A 23,263-nucleotide genomic window follows, 5' to 3' on the forward strand; every position below is an offset into this window, starting at 1 on the left:
GATCCTTGGAACAAACTTCCAGCAGACGTGGTTGGTAAATCCACAGTAACTGAATTTAAACATGCCTGGGATAAACATATATCCATTGTAAGATAAAATACAGGAAATAGTATAAGGGCAGACTAGATGGACCATGAGGTCTTTTTCTGCCGTCAGTCTTCTATGTTTCTATGTTTCTAAGCTGGATTCACTTAACAAATTCAGTGACTCACTTAGTGGCAAAGAGGTTGTAAAATCGGGCACGACTCACTTAAAAATTACCTTGCTTAGCCATGGAAATTCTGGTCCCATTGTAGCCATAAATCCAGGATTACCTGGGTCACGGGTGATGCCATTGGGAGTTATAATCTATTTTCTGTCTTTGATTTGATTGATAAAAACTTATGGAAACCCAAGTGGGTTGTTTTGCACACAAAGAAATCAACGGATGAAATAAATGAGGTACTTTTAAACAATTCTTTCATACAGCCCAGAAGTGTGAATTTGCTGCCAACAGATGGAGTGATAATTCCCAGTTTAGATTGCTTTTAAAAGGGGAAATGAAAGAATCGGGCATTCAGCAGTTACTAATCTTAATGTTTGTTTGCTTAATCGTGAAAATAGAGGCCAGAGATTGTAAATAAGGCCCTGAAGACCTGGCTTTGCTGGCAGGCCTGGGGGCCATGAATTTGACATCTGTCATGGTCAAATCGTGCTGAATGGTAGGTATGAGTGTTGATTGGACACTTAGGTTGTGGGGGTTTTTTAACTGGGGTTTTATAGTTTTAGATTTCTGTATTTCACTTCTTTTAATTGTATTTGCATCTTTTTTATATTATTGTAAGCCACCCTGAGTCCTTTGGGATTGGGCGGCATAGAAGTTGAAATCAATCAATCAATCAATCAATCAATCAATCAATCAAGGCTATCATCAAGGAAGCAGTCATGGCCATTTGGTGAAACCAAATAAGGAATTAGATGGATTCACAGAACTATAGAAAATAATCCATTCATTCCCAAAGAGGAAGAGGTTATTAAGAAAATACAGTGATCCCTCGATTAGCGCGGGGGTTACGTTCCAAGACCTCCCGCGCTAATCGATTTCCGCGTTATAGTGGTGCGGAAGTAAAAAACACCATCAGCGCATGCGCGCCATTTTTTTCATGGTCGCACATGCGCAGATGGTGGAGTTTGCGTGTGGGCGGCGGGGAAGACCAAGGGAAGGTTCCTTCGGCCGCCCAACAGCTGATCTGCTCTGCAGCGCGGAAGCAGCGAGGAGCCGAAGATGGGGTTTCCCCGTTGCCCAGGCAAAGGGGAAACCCCATCTTCGGCTCCTCGCTGCTGCCGCGCTGCGGAGCGGATCAGGTGTTGGGCGGCTGAAGGAACCTTCCCTTGGTCTTCCCGCCGCCCAGGCAAAGGGGAAACCCCAAGATCGCTTGCCGCTTGCCGTATTGCAGCTTGGAGCCTTGCTTCGCCTCCTTCGCTGCAATACGGCAAGCGGCAAGCGGCAAGCGATCTTGGGGTTTCCCCTTTGCCTGGGCGGCGCTGGGGCCATGCGGAGCCGCTCATCTAGGGGGGCGTGGACCGGCAAGGTGCCCTCCGCTCTCTCTCTTTCTCTCCCTGTTACCGGTGTGGTATAAGAGAGAGAAAGAAAGAGAAAGGAGGGCGACTTGCCAGTCCACGCCCCCCTGGATGAGCGGCCCCGCATGGCCCCAGCGCCGGACTCCGCCGTTGCCTCCGCCCTTGTTCGGCTCTGCAGCTGAGAGGCCACGTCCACCCCCTCCTCGGTGTCCCCGGCACCCAGCGTCCCCACGCCGCCTCCACCTCCCGGTAATGCGCCCGACCTCTGCCTCTCTCTTTCTCTCTCATATACCACGCCGGCAACAGGGAGAGAAAGAGAGAGAGAAATGATAGAAAAAAGTGGAGAAAAAAAGAGAAATAAGAAAATGATTGAAGCAGAGAATGACAGGAAAGAAAGAGAAAGAGACAGAGAAATGACTCTTGGTGATGACGTATGACGTCATCGGGTGGGAAAAACCGTGGTATAGCAAAAAAACCGTGGAGTATTTTTTAATTAATATTTTTTGAAAAACCGTGTTGTAGCGTTTCGCACTAATCGAGACCGTGCTAATCGAGGGATCACTGTATTAGGCTGCGCTGAAATGGATATGATGACAAGACGGTTAAAAGACCAAGAGGAATCAGAATTTTATGTGATTTGGAATAAAGTGTATATATGGATAAATAATAATAAGAAGTAAAAGTAAAACCTATATGAGAATTGTAGAAGTATCGTTATGACTTAAATTTTGTGTTCTATTTAGTTTATATATGAAGGTTTTTTTTATATAAGGTTAAAAAAAATCTTTTCATTTAAAGCAATAAGTTGATTTAAAATATTAATAATGTATTCTTTTTTCTGTATGGAAATTTGACTTCTAGAATAAGCGGGGAAATTGCAACCCCAATTTTATGTTAAATGTGTGTTTGTCAGTTTTGTCTTTTTTATGAAAAATTAATAAAGTTTATTTTAAAAGAGAGAGAAAATAATCCATTCTTGTGAGGATGCTCGCACAAGCAAGATTTTGACAATTTTTAATTATTTTTTGCTTCGGTGCATGCGCAAAAGCAAAAATATCAGCGAAAATCACTTTGCGCATGCATCCTCATGTGAGATCTTGCTTGCTGTGAATACGCAGAAGCCAAATTTATTTATTTACTTATGTATTGGATTTTTATCCCTGCCCCTCTCCGAGGAATCGGAGCGGCTTACAACATGTGAAAAGATACAATTCTGAAATCCAATAAAACTAAAAACAATCCAAAACCACAATTTAATCTAAAAACAGTCATATTCAATGCACCAACATACTTCCCTTCAACATACATTCATTCGCAGGCAGGGGCTGATGTTTAGTGTTTCCAAGCCTGTCGGCACAGGTGCGTCTTCAAATTCTTATGAAAGGCAAAGAGTTTGGGGGTGGTCTGAATCTCCAGGGGGAGCTGATTCCAGAGGGCCGGGCCTCCCACCAAAAAGGCTCTTCCCCTAGGCCCCGCCAGGCAACATTGTCTAGTCAACGGGACCTGGAGAAGGCCGACTCTGTGGGATCTGATTGGCGCTGTGCTCATGTGGCAGATCTCATACCGACAGATGCTTGCACACCTGCTGGACATGTGCATGCCTGCGACAGCCTCGGAGGGTGCACTGGTAGCCCCGAAGATGAGCAGCCCTTCACTGGTGCCATAGGTTCGCCATCATGGGTATGGGCAGTAATGGGCAGCCAAAATTTTTACTGCCACACTGTGGGTGCAGCTTATTTTGTGGGTGTGGCTTAATGGTCATGTCACGGGGTAGGAGTGGCTTGTCGGCCATGTGACCAGGTGGGAGTGGTTTGAACGATCATCATTGTTCAAGTGAAATGTGAAATCCTCGACTTACAACGCTAACAGCATTACTCGCTGGGGTAACAATTGGGTTTGTGTTTCCCGAACTCTCTTTCCTGAGTCGTCCCCCCACCTCAGGCTGGTTACACTAGGCGAACGGGTGCTGCCAGAAGCATAAATGCCGCCAGCGCCACTTCCACTCGCGCCTTCTGCTTGCACCTCAGGCACGAGGTGGCCGCGGGAGGCTGGAGGGGAGCTGGGCAGGAGAGAGGGAAGCTCATTTGAGGCCAGGAAGGAGGAAAGAGGAAAAAAGCAAGGAGCGTAGACTCAGCAGCAGCAGCAGCAGAGAAAAAAAAGGAGAGCTGAACAGAGACCAGTAATCCAGGAAGTGACAACCGCCAATCAGCTGGAGCTGCACACGCATCTTCATTTCTGCCATTGGAACGTCATTCTACCCCGTCCTGCCTGCTGCCCACCCCTGGGTATAGGATCTCCTACCTCTGCAGGGGGTTGGATTAGAAGATTAGATTAGATTAGATCTATTGGATTTATATGCCGCCCCTCTCCGTAGACTCGGGGCGGCTCACAACAATGGTAAAAAACAATACATAGTAACAAATCTAATATTTAGCCATCTAAATTACAGTTTTAGGTTAAAAGACCTCCAAGGTCCCTTTCAGCTTTGTTGTTCTGTTCCCTCCCAATCTTGTGCTACTACTTTGAATTTTTCTATGCTTTGACTGGCGTCCGCTTTGATGTTCTTGGGCATCCTGGTTTCCTTTTACAGCTAACAAAAATATACACAGCATCTTTTTTTTTTTTTGAAAGACATCCAATTGGAAGTCATCGTCAGATCTCGCAGCAGGTAATTCTATATGAATCCTGTGATTCAGCTGGCGGCCTTTTTTTCACAAGTTCGAATGGCATCAACTACTTATGCTAAGAGGCGGCTAAGGACTCGGCAATTGTGCAGTACCAAGAAAAGAGGGTGAGCGAGAAAAGTCATTTGAGGAAACTGGAACCAGCGAGGTGGCACGACAAGGGAGGCTCTGAAGCTATTGTTTGAATGTTTGCTCTTCATTTTGGATAAATTCACACGGGATCTGCCTCGCTCTTTTATTCGGGGGGGAAAAGGCAAAATTTTCTGCAGCACACAGAGGCTTTGTTCTGTTTGGAGCTGTTTGCAGAAGGGCGTATTGTTCGCCCAAGCAGCTTTTGAAGAAAGGAACACAAGGGGTGTGGGTAGGGGAGGAAGGAGAGGCCCATTATTGGTGCAATTTTATGAAAGATTATAGAGAGCGACTATTTTTTTTTCCAGACTCGCTCATTGTCCGTGGTTGTGTGTGTGTATTTGCGGTTGCTCTGCAATGGGAAACCAGCTTGAGCAGAAAGCAGTCGCCATGGCATCGGTGTAAAACCTGGCAATTTAAATCTGGATGGTTTCCATTTCTATAGAAGCTTTCCAAATATTGCAGTGTGCCAGGCCGCTGTACTCCTTCTGGAGCTGAAAACGGCAGTACCCAAAAAAAAAAAAAAAAATGTAGCGAAGTTCTTACTTCCTGCCCAGCACTCAACAATTTTTTTTTAAAAAGGACAGAAGCCCAAAGTTGGAGATACTTCTTTATTTTATTTATTTATTCATTTGTCCAATACATAAATACATAGGAAGAAAGATAGACATGTGATAATATAAAAGAGGGTGAAAGTGAACTTAGAGGAGAGGATATATGAAAGGAAGAGAATATATAGGATAGTTGAAAGAAAGGAAAGATGATTGGACAGGGGACGAAAGGCACACCAGTGCACTTATGTACACCCCTTACTGGCCTCTTGGGAACCTGCAGAGGTCAATCATGGAGAGTCTAAGGGAGAAGTGTTGGGTGTTAGGGGTTGACACAATTGAGTCCGGTAATGAGTTCCACGCTTTGATAACTCGATTGTTGAAATCATATTTTTTACAGTCAAGTTTGGAGCGGTTCGTATTAAGTTTGAATCTGTTGCGTGCTCTTGTGTTATTGTGGTTGAAGCTGAAGTAGTCATTGACCGGTAGGACATTGCAGCATATGATCTTGTGGGCAATGCTCAAATCGTGTTTTAAGCGCCGTAGTTCTAGGCTTTCTAGGCCCAGGGTTGTTAGTCTATTTTCGTAGGATATTGTGTTTCGAACGGAGGAGTGAAGGGCTCTTCTGGTGAAATATCTTTGGACATTTTCAAGGGTGTTGATGTCTGAGATGTGGTAGGGGTTCCAGACAGATGAGCAGTAGTCTAGGATGGGTCTGGCAAAAGTTTTGTAGGCTCTTGTGAGTAGTGTGAGATTGCCTGAGCAGAAGCTGCGTAGGATCAGGTTAACAACTCTAGAAGCTTTTTTGGCGATATTGTTGCAGTGGGCTTTAGCACTTAGGTCATTCGATATTAGTATTCCAAGGTCTTTTACAGAATGTGGGTTGGCTGTGAGAGTTTGTTTATTCAGTTCGTATATGAGGTTTGGATTCTTTTTGCCAATGTGGAGCATTTGTTGGTTGATATTTGAAGTTGAGACAAAGTCTGAGACAAAGTCCAGGTCTTTTTGGAGAGTGAGTGTGTTGTCAGTGGTGTTGAAAAGTTTCACATCATTGGCAAACAGAACACAGTTGCTTTCGGTATGGTCACAGAGATCATTGATGTAGCGGTCTGTGCAGATTCTCAATTCATCCAGGCCACAGTTCTCTCAAAGGTGCTTTTTCAAAAGGCAACTGGGTTTTGTCCTTCCTTGAGGAAGTAGAACAAACTGTTTGGTTTCTCATCCACGAAGCTTCATCTGTTGTGATCACAGGGGCAGGGCCGCTGGGCGGATTATTAACAGCGAAGACCTGCTGTCTTTGGCACTTCCGGTGTACCCTCCGAGACTGTCATGGGTGGGCGTGTCTCTAGCGGGTGCACACACGTCGGTTGTTGCGAGATTTTGCTTCTGTGCATGTGCCAATTTTCAGGCTCTTTTGGGGTGGGGTGGGGAAGGTGCGCCTTATAACAAGACAACTAGACACAAGAACAGTTTTTTTCCCCAAACGCCATCAATCTACTAAACAAATAATTCCCTCAACACTGTCAGACTTTTTACTAAATCTGCACTTCTATTTCTACTAGTTTTTCTCATCATTCCTATAATCCAATTCCTCCCACTTAGGACTGTATGACTGTAACTTGTTGCTTATATCCTAAGATTTTTAATTAATATTGATTATTTCTTCATTGCTTGTTTGACCCCTATGACAATCATTAAGTGTTGTACCACATGATTCTTGACAAATGTATCTTTTGAGAGCATCTGCACCAAGACAAATTCCTTGTGTGTCCAATCACACCTGGCCAATAAAATTCTATTCTACTCTACTCTACTCTACTCTACTCTACTCTACTCTACTCTACTCTACTCTACTCTACTCTACTCTACTCTACTCTACTCTACTCTACTCTACTCTATTCCATTCCATTTTATATTCCAAAAAACACAGGTATGTGTCCAGGGGCTGGCCACCATTCCTGGCACTACCAGAACGAGTAGAGAATTTCTGGGTTTTAAACCTTTTGCGCATGCACAGAAGCAAAAAGGCCCAGGAATAGGCCAAAATAAAGTAGGTGACCGCCTCCGCTTCCCCCGTTGCCCCTGCTGCTCACTGCCACTCAGTTCGCTGCCCCGGTTGCCTGCCGCCTTTCGCCTTGCTGCTTGCTGCTACTCCCCTTGCTGCCCCTGCTACTCACCACCACTGCGAGTGGCAGCTCTGCCGTGAGCAGTCTGCCCACTGCCCACTCTGCCACCCTGCCTGACCCTTACCTTGCTCCACCATGTGACCTCCTGCAGGGGCAAGGAGAAGATCGGCCATGGCACCGGGAGCAGGTCAGATTGGCCTGAGCTTTGGCCGCATGGTCTCTTTGTGCTCTCCCATGCTGTAGGCGGCATGGAAGAGCAGAGAGCAGACTACGTGGGCAGAGCTCAGACAGGCCGCTTTTGCCAGCTTATAGCCCACCCCTGTATGTGTCCCACTGTTTCAATCTGGGTCAGTCACTTGGACCAGAGTTTTTGTTTCCTGAACTTTTGTACTCATGTTGGAGCCTATCCTTAGGAACAAAGATGATTAGGGGACTGGAGGCTAAACCATATGAAGAACAATTGGAGGAACTGGGTATGTCTAGTTTAATGAAAAGAAGGACCAGGCGAGACATGATAGCAATGTTCCAATATCTGAGGGGTTGCCACAGAGAAGGAGTCAACCTATTCCCCAAAGCACCTGAGGGCAGGACAAAAAGCAATGGATGGAAACTAATCAATGAAAGAAGCAACTTAGGGGTAGGAAGAAATTTGATGACAGCGAGAACAATTAACCAGTGCAGCAACTTGCCTCCAGAAGTACCTGAGGGTAGGATAAGAAGCAACGGATGGAAACTAATCAATGAGAGAAGCAACTTAGAACTGAGGAGAAATTTCCTGACAGAACAATTAACCAGTGGAACAACTTGCCTCCAGAAGTACCTGAGGGTAGGACAAGAAGCAACGGATGGAAACTAATCAACAAGAGAAGCAACTTAGAACTGAGGAGAAATTTCCTGACAGAACAATTAACCAGTGGAGCAACTTGCCTCCAGAAGTACCTGAGGGCAGGACAAGAAGCAACAGAAGGAAACTAATCAATGAGAGAAGCAACCTAGAACTGAGGAGAAATTTCCTGACAGGACAATTAATCAGTGGAACAACTTGACTCCAGAAGTTATGGATGTTCAAGGAACGTCTCTGTGTGCTTTGGGCTGTTTTGTGTGTGGTAATTAATGTCAAAGAGTAACAATAGAGGGAAAAATTGGTGTGTGTGTGTGTGTATGTAGAAAAGAAAAAGAAAAAAGAGACGCCTCTCCCCCGAATGTCAAAAATATCAAAATTAAACGTAAAGAATCCACCCTGGTTGGGTGCTGAAATTTTGTTGTAAAAAAAATAACCTGGTAGCTTCTCCTCCCTTTTACATGAAAGGTCTATAGATAATTATAGACCTTTCCCATTCTTATTTGACAAACATACTCTATTAAATAAAGAAGTATTCCAGATGAGAGAGTCTATCATAATATATATGTAGAAAAAATAGAAGTCAACAGGTTAGCTCAAACATTGCACAAGTGTTTCTCAAATAGTGGAATGGGCCCCTTGAGAGGGGGGCACCGAGCAATGCTAGGGGAGGGGGGTGCATGACCCAGAGGTATGTGCTTTTTTTTTTTTTTTTTTGCTGCAGTGAGTAGGGTTTTTTTGGAGAAGGCCAACTCTATGGGACCTAACTGGTCACTGGGATTCGTGCGGCAGATGGTGGTCCCGGAGATATTCTGGTCCGATGCCATGAAGGGCTTTATAGGTCATAACCAACACTTTGAATTGTGACCGGAAACTGATCGGTAACCAATGCAGACTGCAGAGTGTTGGTGTGACATGGGCATATTTAGGGAAGCTCTTGATTGCTCTCGCAGCTGCATTCTAACACGATCTGAAGTTTCTGAACACTTTTCAGAAGTAGCCCCATGTAGAGAGCATTACAGTAGTCGAACCTCAAGGTGATGAGGGCATGAGTGACTGTGAGCAGTGACCCCCGGTCCAAATAGGGCCGCAACTGGTGCACCAGGCGAACCTGGGCAAAAGTCCCCCTCGCCACAGCTGATATCTTATGACAGCTTTTTCCTGCTCTGTTTCGTTTTGTTTTTAAATGTATCCCACCCTGTGCCATTTTGTGTGGGAGCCTGAATAAATCAATTAAATGCATACATAAAGACACGAATACTTACATAGCAGTGAAAAAGCACCAACAAGAGGGGGATGCAAAAGAAACAGGCTGCTATCTTACTCAACTATTCTCTCTTTCGAATTAAAAATAATAATAAGCACAATAGCTTTGAAAAAGGATGGCCCACAGAATGCATCTTAATTGAAATTAAGTGAAACGCTGAGCAGCAGATGATGTTTCAATATGCAAAACTTTTTGCAAAGTATTCATCCTCAAAATTAAGTGCGCATGCACTGTGCAATTAATTACACTAGTCATTTAACCACAATTGGAGTCGCTTCAGCAACTCTGACATGTATAATCATAATAATCAGCCTGTTTGAGGATAAATAGCTTTCTTTTAGATTCCTTTGAAAGGTGGGATAAATCTTGATCTGTTAGGGTTTGAGCTGTCTTACTGGGCTAGTTCCTTGTTGAGTATGTTCTCTGTAGACAAACCTTGGATTAAGTGAATTCACAAAAGTTATCTGATAGAAACCGGGCAAGGTTTATTGGGACTTCACTTTTGTGTATTTTGTTAAAGTAGTCAGTCCATGCCAATTGAATTATAGGGAACAAAATATAGATTGAAGCATTGATGGCTCAGGATTTGATTAAAGATTGCTCCTTGTGCTATAGGGATATTCTGCTTCAAGTTTAATTATTTCAAAGGGCTAGAAAAAGGGTCAATCTTCTCAAGTATGCCAAACATTAAATGTACCTGTATCTCCTTTCCTTTCCTTTATTTATTTATTTATTTATTAAATTTGTATGCCGCTCCTCTCCGTAGACTCGGGGTGGCTCACAACAGTAATAGAAAAAACAATGTAGAATACAAATCTAATAATTAAAACTAAAAACCCATAATTAAAAAAAAAACATGCACACAACATACCATACATAAACAATATAGGCCTGGGGAAGTTATATCAGTTCCCCCATGCCTGACGACAGAGGTGGGTTTTAAGGAGTTTACGAAACTCCTTTCGTTTCGTTTCGTTTCATTTTGTTTCCTTTCCTTTTGTTTCCTTTCCTTTCTCCTTTTCCTTTCTCCTTTCCTTTTCCTTTCCTCCTATTCCTTCCCCTTCCTTCCTTCCTTCCCTCCTTTCTCTCTTTCTGTTCTTTCTTTTTCCTTTTCCTTTTCCTCTTCCTCTTCTTTCCTCTCTTCTCCTCTGCTCCTTCCCCTTCCCACATGCTTCCCTGCCTACTAACATAAAAGTCTCTCTACCAAAATCAGAATCTGCGGAGAGGGGCGGCATACAAATCTAATAAATTAAAATAATAATAATAATAATAATAATAATAATAATAATAATAATAATAATAATTGTTGTTGTTATTGTTGTTGTTGTTGTTATTATTGTTATTATTATTATTATTATTATTATTATTATTAATAATAATTTGCAAGTCTCCAAATGCTCAAATCTAAGATGAAAGTGCAAGATAAGAGAAACACATGAGATTTATGGCATTTTTAAATCCTTTGGTTGGTCCTGAATTTTATGACTCCATAACTGTTAGGAATTGAGAAACCCAATGGGTGGTGCTTTGAGGATGCCTTAAAGAGGTCCATTTTATAAAAAGGTCCATATATAAAGATATTTCTAACTGAAGTTCTCTGATCCAATTATAAGTCACTTATCAAGAAAAACAATGAAGGAGGATTGAAACAATGGTCAGCAACTGAATGGCAGGCTGAGAATCGTCAAAATCTTTCTAGCTACGGTATTATATTAAAATATATTAAAAATAAAATTATGTGCACACTTTAGATTAGAGGAATTGCTTCTATCTTGGCTATTTCCATCAATGAAATGACTCTACTCAATTCCCAACAGGCTTCCTTGATTGAATTCAATTTTCTGGATTGTCACCACATAAACCAGAATTGAAGATAGCATCTCCCATTATTTTAATGAAGAACTTCCAAGACTTTTCAATAGAATACATATGAGAAGAACTCCGTAAGAATCTCCTTGTGTGAGATTCAAACATTGGTGTGTAAAAAAATGATTTTGTCATGATTCCAAGAATCACATTCAATTTATCAGAAAGTGAAGATGTTCCCTCTTCAGCAGACACCTTCCTTCCTTCCTTCCTCATCCTCCTCCTTCTTTCCTTCCTCCTTCCTTCCTTCTTTCCTTCCTTCCTTCCTTCCTTCCTTCCTTCCTTCCTTCCTTCCTTCCTTCCTTCTTTCCTTCCTCCCTCCCTCCTTCCTTCCTCCCTTCCTTCCTTGCATCACTTTTTATTGCCATCCAATTCAAACAAGAGACTCTGAGTGGCTTAAAGCAATTAAGGAATTTAAAAGATAGTAAAACAACATTTGTTCTCACTATACACAAAGCACAAGGACAAACCATAAAAAATGTGCTGATTTCTCTGGAGGAATTTATATCCCATCACAGTTAGCTATATGTTGCTTTAAGCCAAGGGAGAAAAAAAAGAAACAAAGACATTACAATATTCCTAAAGAATGGCACATCAGCCACAAATATTGTCACCCAAAATGTCCTTTGTGAAATGAAAAAACATCTATATTTCTTTTGCTGCACATCTTTCTTCTTTAATGAAATGGTCGTTCTATTTTTCTGTTTAGGTAAGGAAATATCTGTGGAAGGAAAACCCAGCGGGTCACAGGTTGTCTGGTAACGCAATATAATCCGACACTGCATTTATCACCAACCACTCTAGGTAACTACAGAATCTGTAGGTTTAAAAACAAGAACAGTTCTACAGCAGAGGTGGGATTCAGCAGGTTTTGACCAGTTCTGGAGAACCAGTAGTAGAAATTTTTGAGTAGTTTGGAGAACAGGTAAATACCACCTCTGACTGGCCCCACCACCATCTATTCTTTGCCTCCCGAGTCCCAGCTGATAGGGAGGAAATGGAGATTTTGCAGTATCCTTCCCCTGGAGAGCGGTGGGAATGGTGAATTTGCAGCATCCTTCCCCTGCTAAGCCCACGAAGCCATGCCTATAGAACCAGCGGTAAATTTTTTTGAATCCCACCGCTGTTCTACAGATTTTTATTTATTTATCTTTTATTTATTTATTTTGTCAAACAAGTATAGTATTACAGTACATATTAAAATAACATAACATTACTTCACCAGAAGAGCCCTTCACTCTTCCACTCGAAAGAGAATACCCTATGAGACTAGACTTTCAATCCTGGGCCTAGAAAGCCTAGAACTAAGACGCCTTAAACAAGATCTAAGTATTGCCCACAAGATCATATGCTGCAACGTCCTGCCTGTCGGCGACTACTTCAGCTTCAACCACAACAACACAAGAGCACACAACAGATTTAAACTTAATATTAACCGCTCCAAACGTGACTGTAAAAAATATGACTTCAGTAACCGAGTTGTCGAAGTGTGGAACTCATTACCGGACTCCATAGTGTCATCCCCAAACCCCCAACACTTTACCCTTAGATTATCTATGGTTGACCTATCCAGATTCCTAAGAGGTCACTAAGGGATGAGTACAAGTGTACTAGAGTGCCTTCCGTCCCTTGGTGTATTGCTCTCCTATATCTCCTATACCTTTCTTCCATTCCTATATCTCTTCTTCTATTCTTTCATTGATGTGTTCTATTCCTATATCTTCTTTTCTATTCTTTCTTAGATATATTTTACTATGAGTATCTCTTCTATAACCTTCATCATGTATTTTACTATGTGTGTATATATATATATATATACCCACTAAAACCCTCATTGTGTATTGGACAAAACAAATAAATAACATAACATAACATAACAAACATAACGTAAGTAGAACGTAGTAATAAAAAAGATAATAAGACAGTAGGATAGGAACATTAAGACATTATACTGATATGTATATTTTAATGTCTGATATTGTATATTTTCCATGAGCACACCTTGATTTGGCTTAGGAAATAAGCCAATCACATAGAACAACCTTATTTAATCTATAAACACAGTATCAACGGTGGAGACCTTCCAATTTCTAGGTTCTATCATATCTCAAGACCTAAAATGGTCACCTAACATCAATCATGTCATCAAAAAAGCACAACAAAGAATGTTCTTTCTGCGCCAACTCAGGAAGCTCAAACTGCCCAAGAAGCTGCTGATCCAGTTCTACAGAGGAGTCATTGAGTCTGTTATCTGTACCTCTATCACTATCTGGTTCAGTTCTGCAAGCCAACAAGACCAACACAGACTTCAGAGGAGAATCAGAACTGCAGAAAAAAATAATTGCTGCCAACCTGCCTTCCATTGAGGACCTGGATACTGCACGAGTTAAAAAGAGGATTGTGAAAATAATTACTGACCATCACATCCTGAACACAAACTGTTTCAACTCCTACCTTCAAAACATTACTGCAGAGCACTGCACACCAAGACAACTAGACATATGAACAGTTTTTCTCGAATGCCGTCACTCTGCTAAACAAATAATTCCCTAATTTTACTAAGTCTGCACTACTATTACTACTAGTTTTTTCTCATCATTCCTATCACTCCTGCATGTGTTCAGCTATCCAGGACCTAAAACTCACGTGGTCCTGTTCATCAAGCAGTCTCTGTTTCCAGTGTCTTTCTCCCCACTTGGAACTGAACCCAGATGGACAGTTCTTCCAACAATTGTAAGCCATCAAGATCCCAGTTAAGATCCAAACGCCACTCACAAACAGGCACTGTTTGTGTTGGTTATTACCTTTAAAGCCCTACATGGCATTGGGCCAGATTACTTACTGGACCGTCTTCTGCTTCATGTATCCCAGCAGCCGGTTAGGTCCCACAGAGTTGGTCTTCTCCAGGTCCCATCAGCCAGATAATGCCTTCTGGAGGAGCCTAGGGGAAGAGCCTTCTCTGTGGTGGCCCCGGACCTTTGGAACGAACTCCATCCAGGGATTCGCACTGCCCCCACTCTCTTTACCTTCCACAAGGTTTTAAAAACTCACTTCTGCCGACAATCTTGGGGCCACTGGGTCTTGATATCTAGCCCCGGCCAATGATTGAATGTATGGTGTATGATAGGATGAATGAGATTGATTAATTTTAAGTGCCATATTTTTCAGAGTATATGATGCCCCTTAGATTTTTGGGAGGAAAATAGGGAAAAGAATCCGCTTCATCTGGCTAGCGTCCTTAGTCATTACGTTATTTTATACCCGGGTTAGGGCTTTAAAAAAAACTTTATTCAGAGAAAGTAACAATGAAAGAGCTTGCATGCCATTAAGAGCTGGGAATATTGTTAGTACCTGGTTAGGGCCAGAAAGAAACATTTGGAGCAAGCAAAGCAATGAAAAAACCCTACAAAGACAGTGTTTCGGAAACAGTCTTCCCAGAGAGTAACAATGAAAGGGCTTGCAAGTGGGTAAGAGCTGGGAACATCGTTAGCACCTGGTTAGGGCTGCAAAAAACTTATTCGGAGCAAGTTAGAGCAATGAAAAAAACCCTGCAAAGACTTAGGGCTTGGAAAACATTCTTCGCAGAGAGAAACAATGAAAGAGCCTGCAAGGTAAGAGCTGGGAAGATTGTTAGCAGCTAGTTAGGGCTGGGGAAAAAAAAAGCTACATTCAGAGTATAAGACACACCCAAATTACCAGCCTCTTTTATGTTCTGTCGGGCTCTCTGATAGGAGCCTCCCGAAAATTCAAGAGTACAAATTCCAGACATACACTTTTGAAAATTCAAAACAATGTTCTTTATCACAAAATTCAAAATAAACTAAAGCACTCTTTTTGTATTGCAAAGAGCACTCTTCCCAAAACAACCGGGTAGTCTGTACAAGTTCCTTTAAGCAGTCATTAAGTACTTAGCTAGCAGCTGTGAAGAAACTTCACACCCCTTCTTCTTCCAACGAAGTGAGACACACACACGTTGGTCTGCTTTGGTTTCAAAGGCGTGAAAAAGCAACAAAGTCCAGCAACACAAGATTCCTGAAGAACTCCGATCATATATTCTTCCACAATGGCCAATCCCACATGCTGCTATTTATAGCAGCAGCCCTAATTACTGGAGCCCCACCCAAACACAGGTGGCCTCCCTTATTTCCTGTAATATGTTCTTACTTGGTCTCTTCTACGCATAATTCTGCGCTTGCGTGGGGCCAAAATGTCTTCATCTGAATCAACAGAAGATAAGGGAGATTGACTGCCTGGGTTGTGTGCCAACCCTCCCTCTGCCGAGTCACTCCCCCCTTCTTCGTCCGAGGAAACTAAACTCTGAACTGATTCTGTCGGCAATAACACAGGCCTGTGACATGTTGACGTTTCCCCTGCATCCACCTCCCCATTCCCTGGGGCAGGAGCTGGGCCAGAGCCAACCACAACACTTTTATACTCTGAAAAATATGGCATTAGGGGTTTTGTGTATATTTTAATGTAGATTCCTTCCATGTTTTGTATTAACTTTTGTGGTGAGCCGCCCTGAGTCTCAGGAGAAGGGCGGCATAGAAACCGAATTAATAAATAATAATAATAAATAAATAAAGAGGTAAGAGTCAGAAGACTTACTGATGCAGGTCTTGTTGAATTTGGGGTTCTCCTGGGGGGACCCCTTCAGTCGGCACTGGAACCGGTGCTGCCAAAATTCCTGAAACCACGGATTTCGCTGGTTGGTTTCGGGCTGAAGCTTCAGGTAATAATCATCAAACCATTTCACACCCGGAGACTGGAGCTTGATTGTTATTCCACCAGCAGCTTCACGCTGGTAGCCATCTGTCACGTCATACCTGTCAGCCCAGCCGTCACTGCAGAGATAAAGGAAATAATAATCATAAAAGGAGAAATGTTTTTGTATGGAGACGGCTCCTTTGACATAGAAACATAGAAGATTGACAGCAGAAAAAGACCTCATGGTCCATCTAGTCTGCCTTTATACTATTTCCTGTATTTTATCTTAGGATGGACATATGTTTATCCCAGGCATGTTTAAATTCAGTTTCTGTGGATTTACCAACCACGTCTGCTGGAAGTTTGTTCCAAGGATCTACTACTCTTTCACTAACATAATATTTTCCCACGAACTTGACAAAACAAACAAATAAATAAACTAGAGGTGAAACTTGAAAGATTAGAATATCGTGCAAAAGTTCATTTATTTCAATAATGCAACTGAAAAGGTGAAATGTAATATATGAGAGAGATTCATTTACATGCAAGGCAAGATAGTTCAAGCCGTGATTTGTCACAATTATGATGACTGTGGGGTACAACGCATGAAAACCCCAAATCCACAACCTCAGAAAATTAGAATATTACATGCAATCAATAAAACAAGGATTGCACATAGAACAATGTTGGACCTCTGAAAAGTATAAGCATGCATAGGTCCTCAGTGCTTGATTTGGGCTCCTTTTGCAGCAATTATTGTCCCAATGTGGCGTGGCATGGATGCTATTAGCCTGTGGTACTGCTGAGGTGTTATGGAAGACCATAATATTGGCCCTCCAGCACTTCTGCATTTTTCAGTCTCATGTCTCTCATTTTTCTCTTGACAAGGCCCTATAAATTGTTTATGGGGTTCAGGTCAGGTGAGTTTGCTGGTCAATTAAGCACAGTAATCCCATGGTCATTGAACCAGTCTTTCTTTCTTTCTTTCTTTCTTTCTTTCTTTCTTTCTTTCTTTCTTTCTTTCCTTCCTTACTTACTTACGTACGTACGTACGTACTTACTTACTTACTTACTTACTTACTTACTTACTTACTTACTTACTTACTTACTTACTTATTGTTAGAGTTGGAAGGGACCATGCTGGTCATCAAGTCCAACCCTCTGCCTAAGCAGGAACCCTATAGCATCCTAGCCAAATGGCAGTCCAATTTCCTCTTAAAAATGTCCAGAGTATTGGAGTTCACAACGTCCACTGGTAGGTTGTTCCACTGGTTGATCGTTCTGACCATCAGGAAGTTCTTCCTTCCTTCCTTCCTTCCTTCCTTCCTTCCTTCCTTCCTTCCTTCCTTCCTTATTTATTTGTTTATTGGATTTGTATGCCACCCCTGTCCGTGGACTCGGGGCGGCTAACAACAGTAATAAAAACTGCATGTAACAATCCAATCCTAAAACAACTAAAAAACCCTTATTTATAAAACCAAACATACATACAAACATACCATGCATAAATTGTAGAGGCCTAGGGGGAAAGAATATCTCAGTTCCCCCGTGCCTGATGGCAGAGGTGAGTTTTAAGGAGCTTATGAAAGGCGAGGAGGGTGGGGGCAATTCTAATCTCTGGGGGGAGTTGGTTCCAGAGGGTCGGGGCCGCCACAGAGAAGGCTCTTCTCCTAGGTCATGCCAAAAAACACTGTTTAGTTGACGGGACCCGGAGAAGGCCAACTCTGTGGGACCTAACCGGTCGCTGGGATTCACTGGGATTCGTGTGGCAGAAGGTGGTCCCCGTGCCAAGTCCTGCTGGAAATTGAAGTCAGCATCCCCATAAAGCTCATTTGTGGAAGGAAGCATGAAGTGCTCCAAAATCTCCCGGTAGACGGCTGCGTTGACCCTGGACTTAATGAAGCACAGTGGACCATCACCAGCAGATGACGTGGCTCCCCAAATCAACACAGACTGTGGAAACGTTTTCATCTCATTTGGAAACCAAGGACCCAGAGTATGGAGGAAGAATGGAGAGACACACACTGCAAGATGCTTGAAGTCCAGGGTGAAGTTTCCACAGTCTATGCTGTGGAAATTTCTAAGATATTCTAATTTTTTGAGTTTCACCCATAAGGCAACAAGCCTAGAATGAATTAAATTAATAATTTGAAATGAAGGCTAGAAGAGTTTTCTTGTAAGACACAGGGGCTAATTCATAAGATTGGATTTGTTAATTTGTTGGTTCTGGATGGTTCCCAGAATGCTAAACATGATCCTCATAGGATTGAGCATTATGATTGTTCAATGTAATCTTTTGTAAGAGTTTAATTCTGGGGTCACTCAACATTTTTGGTGCAATATCTTACAAGGTTATGGGGTTTATTTGGAATTTTTGATCTGGTGCCAACCATTTTTATTTTTTATTTCTGGGAATGTGGGCCCATTATACCACGTAAATAGATATGAAATGCTGAACTTTTGCTATGGAATTGACTAAAGCCACTTGAAAGGTCTTTGGTACCTTGGTATATTCTGACAAAAAGTCTGTTTTTAAAATGTTTTCACATGTCTTCTGGATTTGGTTAGGTTCTCTTTTTCCTAATATGAAACTCATGTTTCCAAAACTCACATGAGCTTGTTGATTTGTGAAATAATCCGTCAGATAATTTGTCTTGGAATATAATAAATTTGCAGATTAAGATGCTCTTGAAAACCTATTTGGAAGCTCAAACTTTTAGTAGTGGACAATGCATGTAGCTCTGGTTGAATTGTTGGGTTCTTGGCAAGCGTTTTCTTTTATTTTTCATGCAGAAATTTTATTTCCAGACTAGTTTTCCCAATCAGTCTAAACACAGGAACTAGAATTTTAACTAGCGTGATTTGCTGAATTAGCAACAATATACTTCCTTCAAAGTCATACCCCTATTTTTAACCCTTGGCTATTGATTCACTTTAGAGCCAAATTCAAAGTTTTGGGGTTGTACTATTATATTTTGTATGTTTTTAGTTATTTTTAAAGATTGTGTCCTCCTGTAAAAACTGCTCTGAACTTGAAGGTTATTCAGCAGAGGAAAGGAAGATAGGAAAAGAGAGCTAGAGAGAGAAATAGAGGGAGAAATAAAGGGAAAAGAAGGAAGAGAAGAGACAATCTGTAAGGGTTGGCCTTCTCTGGGTCCCGTCGAGTACACAATGCCGTTTGGTGGGCCCCAGGGGAAGAGCCTTTTCTGTGGCGGCCCCGGCCCTCTGGAATCAACTCCCCCCAGAGATTAAAAGGGCCCCCACCTTCCTTGTCTTTCGCAAGTTACTCAAGACCCACCTATGTTACCAGGCATGGGGGAACTAAGACATCTCCCCCAGGCTTTCTTATATTTTATGTTTGGTATGTATGTGTTGCATGGTTTTTTAATTGTTGGGGTTTTTTTATGTAATTTTATTATTAGATTTGTTTCATCATTATACTGTTTTTTATTGCTGTTGTGAGCCGCCCCGAGTCTTCGGAGAGGGGTGGCATACAAATCCAATAAATAATAATAATAAATAATAAAAGGAAGGGGGAAGAAAACATGCTTTTTAATTATTTCTGCCTTTGGTCTTATTCACCACTGGAACCTGACTTGTCTCAAATTGTCCCAAAAGCGTATGGGCTCTAAAAAGGCAGATCGATGTGAGAGAACGAAGATTGGTTCCTATGTCTGGTTCAGCAGCCACTCCTTCAATTTGTTCTTATATACTTCCTTACTGGCACAGGCAATCTCTTTTAGGGATAAATTGCTGAACGGCTCTATTTTAGCTGAAACTTCTGCAACCTTCATTGAAATTCCTGGCTGATCCCCACCCCACAAATCAGACAGAATGAAGTACGAGGGATTACTTCACCCACCAATGAGAAATACTGGAATTACTGGAAGACAACTTTGTCCAGTAAAGCAGCTGGTTTATCGCATGATGAAAATAATGTAACGAAGCAACTATTTGTCCAAACTCTAACAGTTCGTGTCTATGCTGGACTCTGTGAGCTGCATTGGCTGCAGATTGGTTTCCGAACACAATTCAAAGTGTTGGTTATGACCAATGCGCTACCAAAATTTTTACTACCACACTGTGCCATTTATTTATTTATCATTTATTAATCAAATTTGTATGCCGCCCCTCTCCGTAGACTCGGGGCGGCTAACAACAGTAATAAAACAATATAAACAAATCTAATACAGTGAACCCTCGATCATCGCGAGGGTTCCGTTCCAGGACCCCACGCGATGATCGATTTTTAGCGAAGTAGCGGTGCGGAAGTAAAAACACCATCTGCGCTTGCGCAGATGGTGTTTTTGCTTCCACTGCCGCCCGCCCTTCGCCCGCCCACCCCGTTGCTCGCGCCCGCCCACCCCGTTGCTCACGCTGTTGCTGGGGCCGCTTCCCAGCTGGGGAGCCGAGCTAGGGAGTCCCGACCGCGCGCGCGCGTTGCTGGGGAAAGCGCGCGCGCTTGGGAAATCCCTAGCTCCGCTCCCCAGCTGGGAAGCGGAGCTAGGGATTCCCCAAGCGCGCGCGCTTTCCCCAGCAACGTGCGCGCGGTCGGGACTCCCTAGCTCGGCTCCCCAGCTGGGGAGCGGAGCTGCGATGTCCCCAAGCGCGCGGGCACCGCCCGCCCGCCCACGCTGTTGCTGGGGCCGCTTCCCAGCTGGGGAGCCGAGCTGCGATGTCCCCAAGCGCGCGGGCACCGCCCGCCCGCCCACCCTGTTGCTGGGGCCGCTTCCCAGCTGGGGAGCCGAGCTAGGGAGTCCCGACCGCGCGCGCGCGCGCTTGGGAAATCCCTAGCTCCGCTCCCCAGCTGGGAAGCGGAGCTAGGGATTCCCCAAGCGCGCGCGCTTTCCCCAGCAACGCGCGCGCGGTCGGGACTCCCTAGCTCGGCTCCCCAGCTGGGGAGCGGAGCTGCGATGTCCCCAAGCGCGCGGGCACCGCCCGCCCGCCCACGCTGTTGCTGGGGCCGCTTCCCAGCTGGGGAGCCGAGCTGGGGTGTCCCCGCGCGTGCCGCCCGCCCGCCCACGCCGTTGCTCGCGCCGCCGCTGGGGTCTTACGGGGGCAAGAGGGGGAAGACCCAGGGAAGCCTCTGCCCGGCGGGGAAACTCCACCATCTACGCATGCGTGGAAGGGCACGCATGCGCAGATGGTGGAGTTTACTTCCGGGTTGAAAACTCGCGAAATAGCCCTTTCGCGATCCTTGAGGACGCGAAACTCGAGGGTTCACTGTATTTAAGTTAATTTAAAAAGAAACCCTAATTTAAGAAACCAATCATACATACAGACATACCATGCATATTTTTTTTTTATAAGCCTAGGGGGAAGGGAATATCTCAATTCCCACATGCCTGACGACAGGGTGGGTTTTAAGGAGCTTACAAAAGGCAAGGATGGTGGTGGCAACTTTGATATCTGGGGGGAGTGGGTTCCAGAGGGCCGGGGCTGCCACAGAGAAGGCTCTTCCCCTGGGTCCTGCCAAACGGCATTGTTTAGTCGACGGGACCCGGAGAAGATCCACTCTGTGGGACCTAACTGGTCGCTGGGATTCGTGCGGCAGAAGGCGGTCCCGGAGGTATCCATGGCTTATGCAGGACCACCCTGCCTTTTCTTTCAACATCTTTCAGTGCAAATTGGGAGCTCTTGCTTTTTCAGTCTCTGTTTCAGTGTCTCTTATACTCTGAAAAATACAGTAAGTAGGCATAGAAACATAGAAACATAGAAGACTGACGGCAGAAAAAGACCTCATGCTCCATCTAGTCTGCCCTTATACTATTTCCTGTATTTTTATCTTAGGATGGATCTATGTTTGTCCCAGGCATGTTTAAATTCAGCTACTGTAGATTTACCAACCACGTCTGCTGGAAGTTTGTTCCAAGGATCTACTACTCTTTCAGTAAAATAATATTTTCTCATGTTGCTTTTGATCTTTCCCCCAGCTAACTTCAGATTGTGTCCCCTTGTTCTTGTGTTTACTTTCCTATTAAAAACACTTCCCTCCTGAATCTTATTTAACCCTTTAACATATTTAAATGTTTCGATCATGTCCCCCCTTTTCCTTCTGTCCTCCAGACTATACAGATTGAGTTCATTAAGTCTTTCCTGATACGTTTTATGCTTAAGACCTTCCACCATTCTTGTAGCCCGTCTTTGGACCCGTTCAATTTTGTCAATATCTTTTTGTAGGTGAGGTCTCCAGAACTGAACACAGTATTCCAAATGCATGACTAGATGATGTGCTTTATGGGAACGTGACCACTATCTGAAGACAATGGTACCTTTACCTACAAATGCCCCTACTTACAAACTTTTCTAGATTAAAAACCGGGTGTCCAAGATTTTTTTGCCTCTTCTTAAGAACCATTTTTCACTTACAAACCCCAGCCTCCGAAACTATAACCGGAAAAGGCGGGGAGAAGCGTCCGTGGGGCCTCTCTAGGAATATCCTGGGAGGAAACAGGGCCTCCACCCTCCCTTTGGTTTCCCCAATCGCACACATTAATTGCTTTTACATTGATTCCTATGGGAAAAATTGCTTCTTCTTACAAACTTTTCTACTTAAGAATCTGGTCACAGAACGAATTAAGTTCGTAAGTAGAGGTACCACTGTATTTTAACTATAAATTGAGCCTATTTGTAAAATCTATAATCCCCACACGAAGTTTGGCAGGACTTTTAGTTCAAGACCCAAGCTGGTGAAAATTGTGATTCCAGAGCAACCCAACTGGCGCATAGATAGGATCAAGGAGGACTACCTTATACAGAATGCAAATAAGAAGATGAGGATGACCATGAAGATGAAGATGGGGTTGATGAGTGAAGACCAGGATGAGGATGATTACTACAGCTTGTTCCAGTTCTGTATGCTGATTCTTCTGGGGAGGATCACTGTAGTACAAAAAAATAGCATTTCAACACAAGCACTGTTCAAAACCATACCACAACAAGGCTCTGTGTGGGCAGAGTCAACACTCTTAGTAAGGCAACCTAGCCCCAATCTTCACAACCCCAAGATGTGTTTGGAAAATTAGGATGGGAAAATTAACATGTTAATTTTTACGTGAAAGGATCGCCCTTTGCTTGCAGCGCCACTGCGGTGTCCTTTTTTGTAAAAATAACAATGCTTATTTTTACGTGAAGACCTCCCTTTGAAGGAGCTGGGGAATCCCTCCCACGAAGAGATTCCGGGGACGGAGCTTTGATGTCACCGGCAGGTTGCTAAGGACGCCAAGGTGATCACTTCCTGGATTCCATGAAATCCAGAAAGTGATCACCTTGGCGTCCTTAGCATCTTGCCAGTGACGTCAAAGCTCCGAATGCCGAACACGACTCTGAACTTTGCCCGAAGTTTGAAAAAATTTCGGGGTTCGTTTTCGGCATACCGAACACCGCAAAATTCGGTACAGACCCGAATTGTATGGGTTTGGTTCGCCCATCACTAGCAATAAATCAATTGTCTTTTTTCCCACTCACTTTCCCCTCTCCCAGTTGCCAATATAACAATAGCAAAAGATCATTTTATTATTACTACTTATCAT

At 43.3% G+C, this 23,263-nt stretch overlaps 1 protein-coding gene across 1 annotated transcript in view; it reads right to left on the minus strand.

Annotated features, from left to right (window-relative positions):
• GRM5 (glutamate metabotropic receptor 5) overlaps window positions 1-23,263 on the minus strand; it is a 265,562-nt gene that overhangs the window by 71,911 nt on the left and 170,388 nt on the right. The window contains exon 3 of the mRNA XM_070749601.1: window positions 15,633-15,868. Coding sequence (XP_070605702.1) covers window positions 15,633-15,868 — 236 coding nt within the window. The remainder of the gene's footprint in view (window positions 1-15,632; window positions 15,869-23,263) is intronic.

This window comes from Erythrolamprus reginae, chromosome 4 (genome assembly GCF_031021105.1).
Source record: "Erythrolamprus reginae isolate rEryReg1 chromosome 4, rEryReg1.hap1, whole genome shotgun sequence".
In the NCBI taxonomy this organism is placed as follows: Eukaryota; Metazoa; Chordata; class Lepidosauria; order Squamata; family Dipsadidae; genus Erythrolamprus; species Erythrolamprus reginae.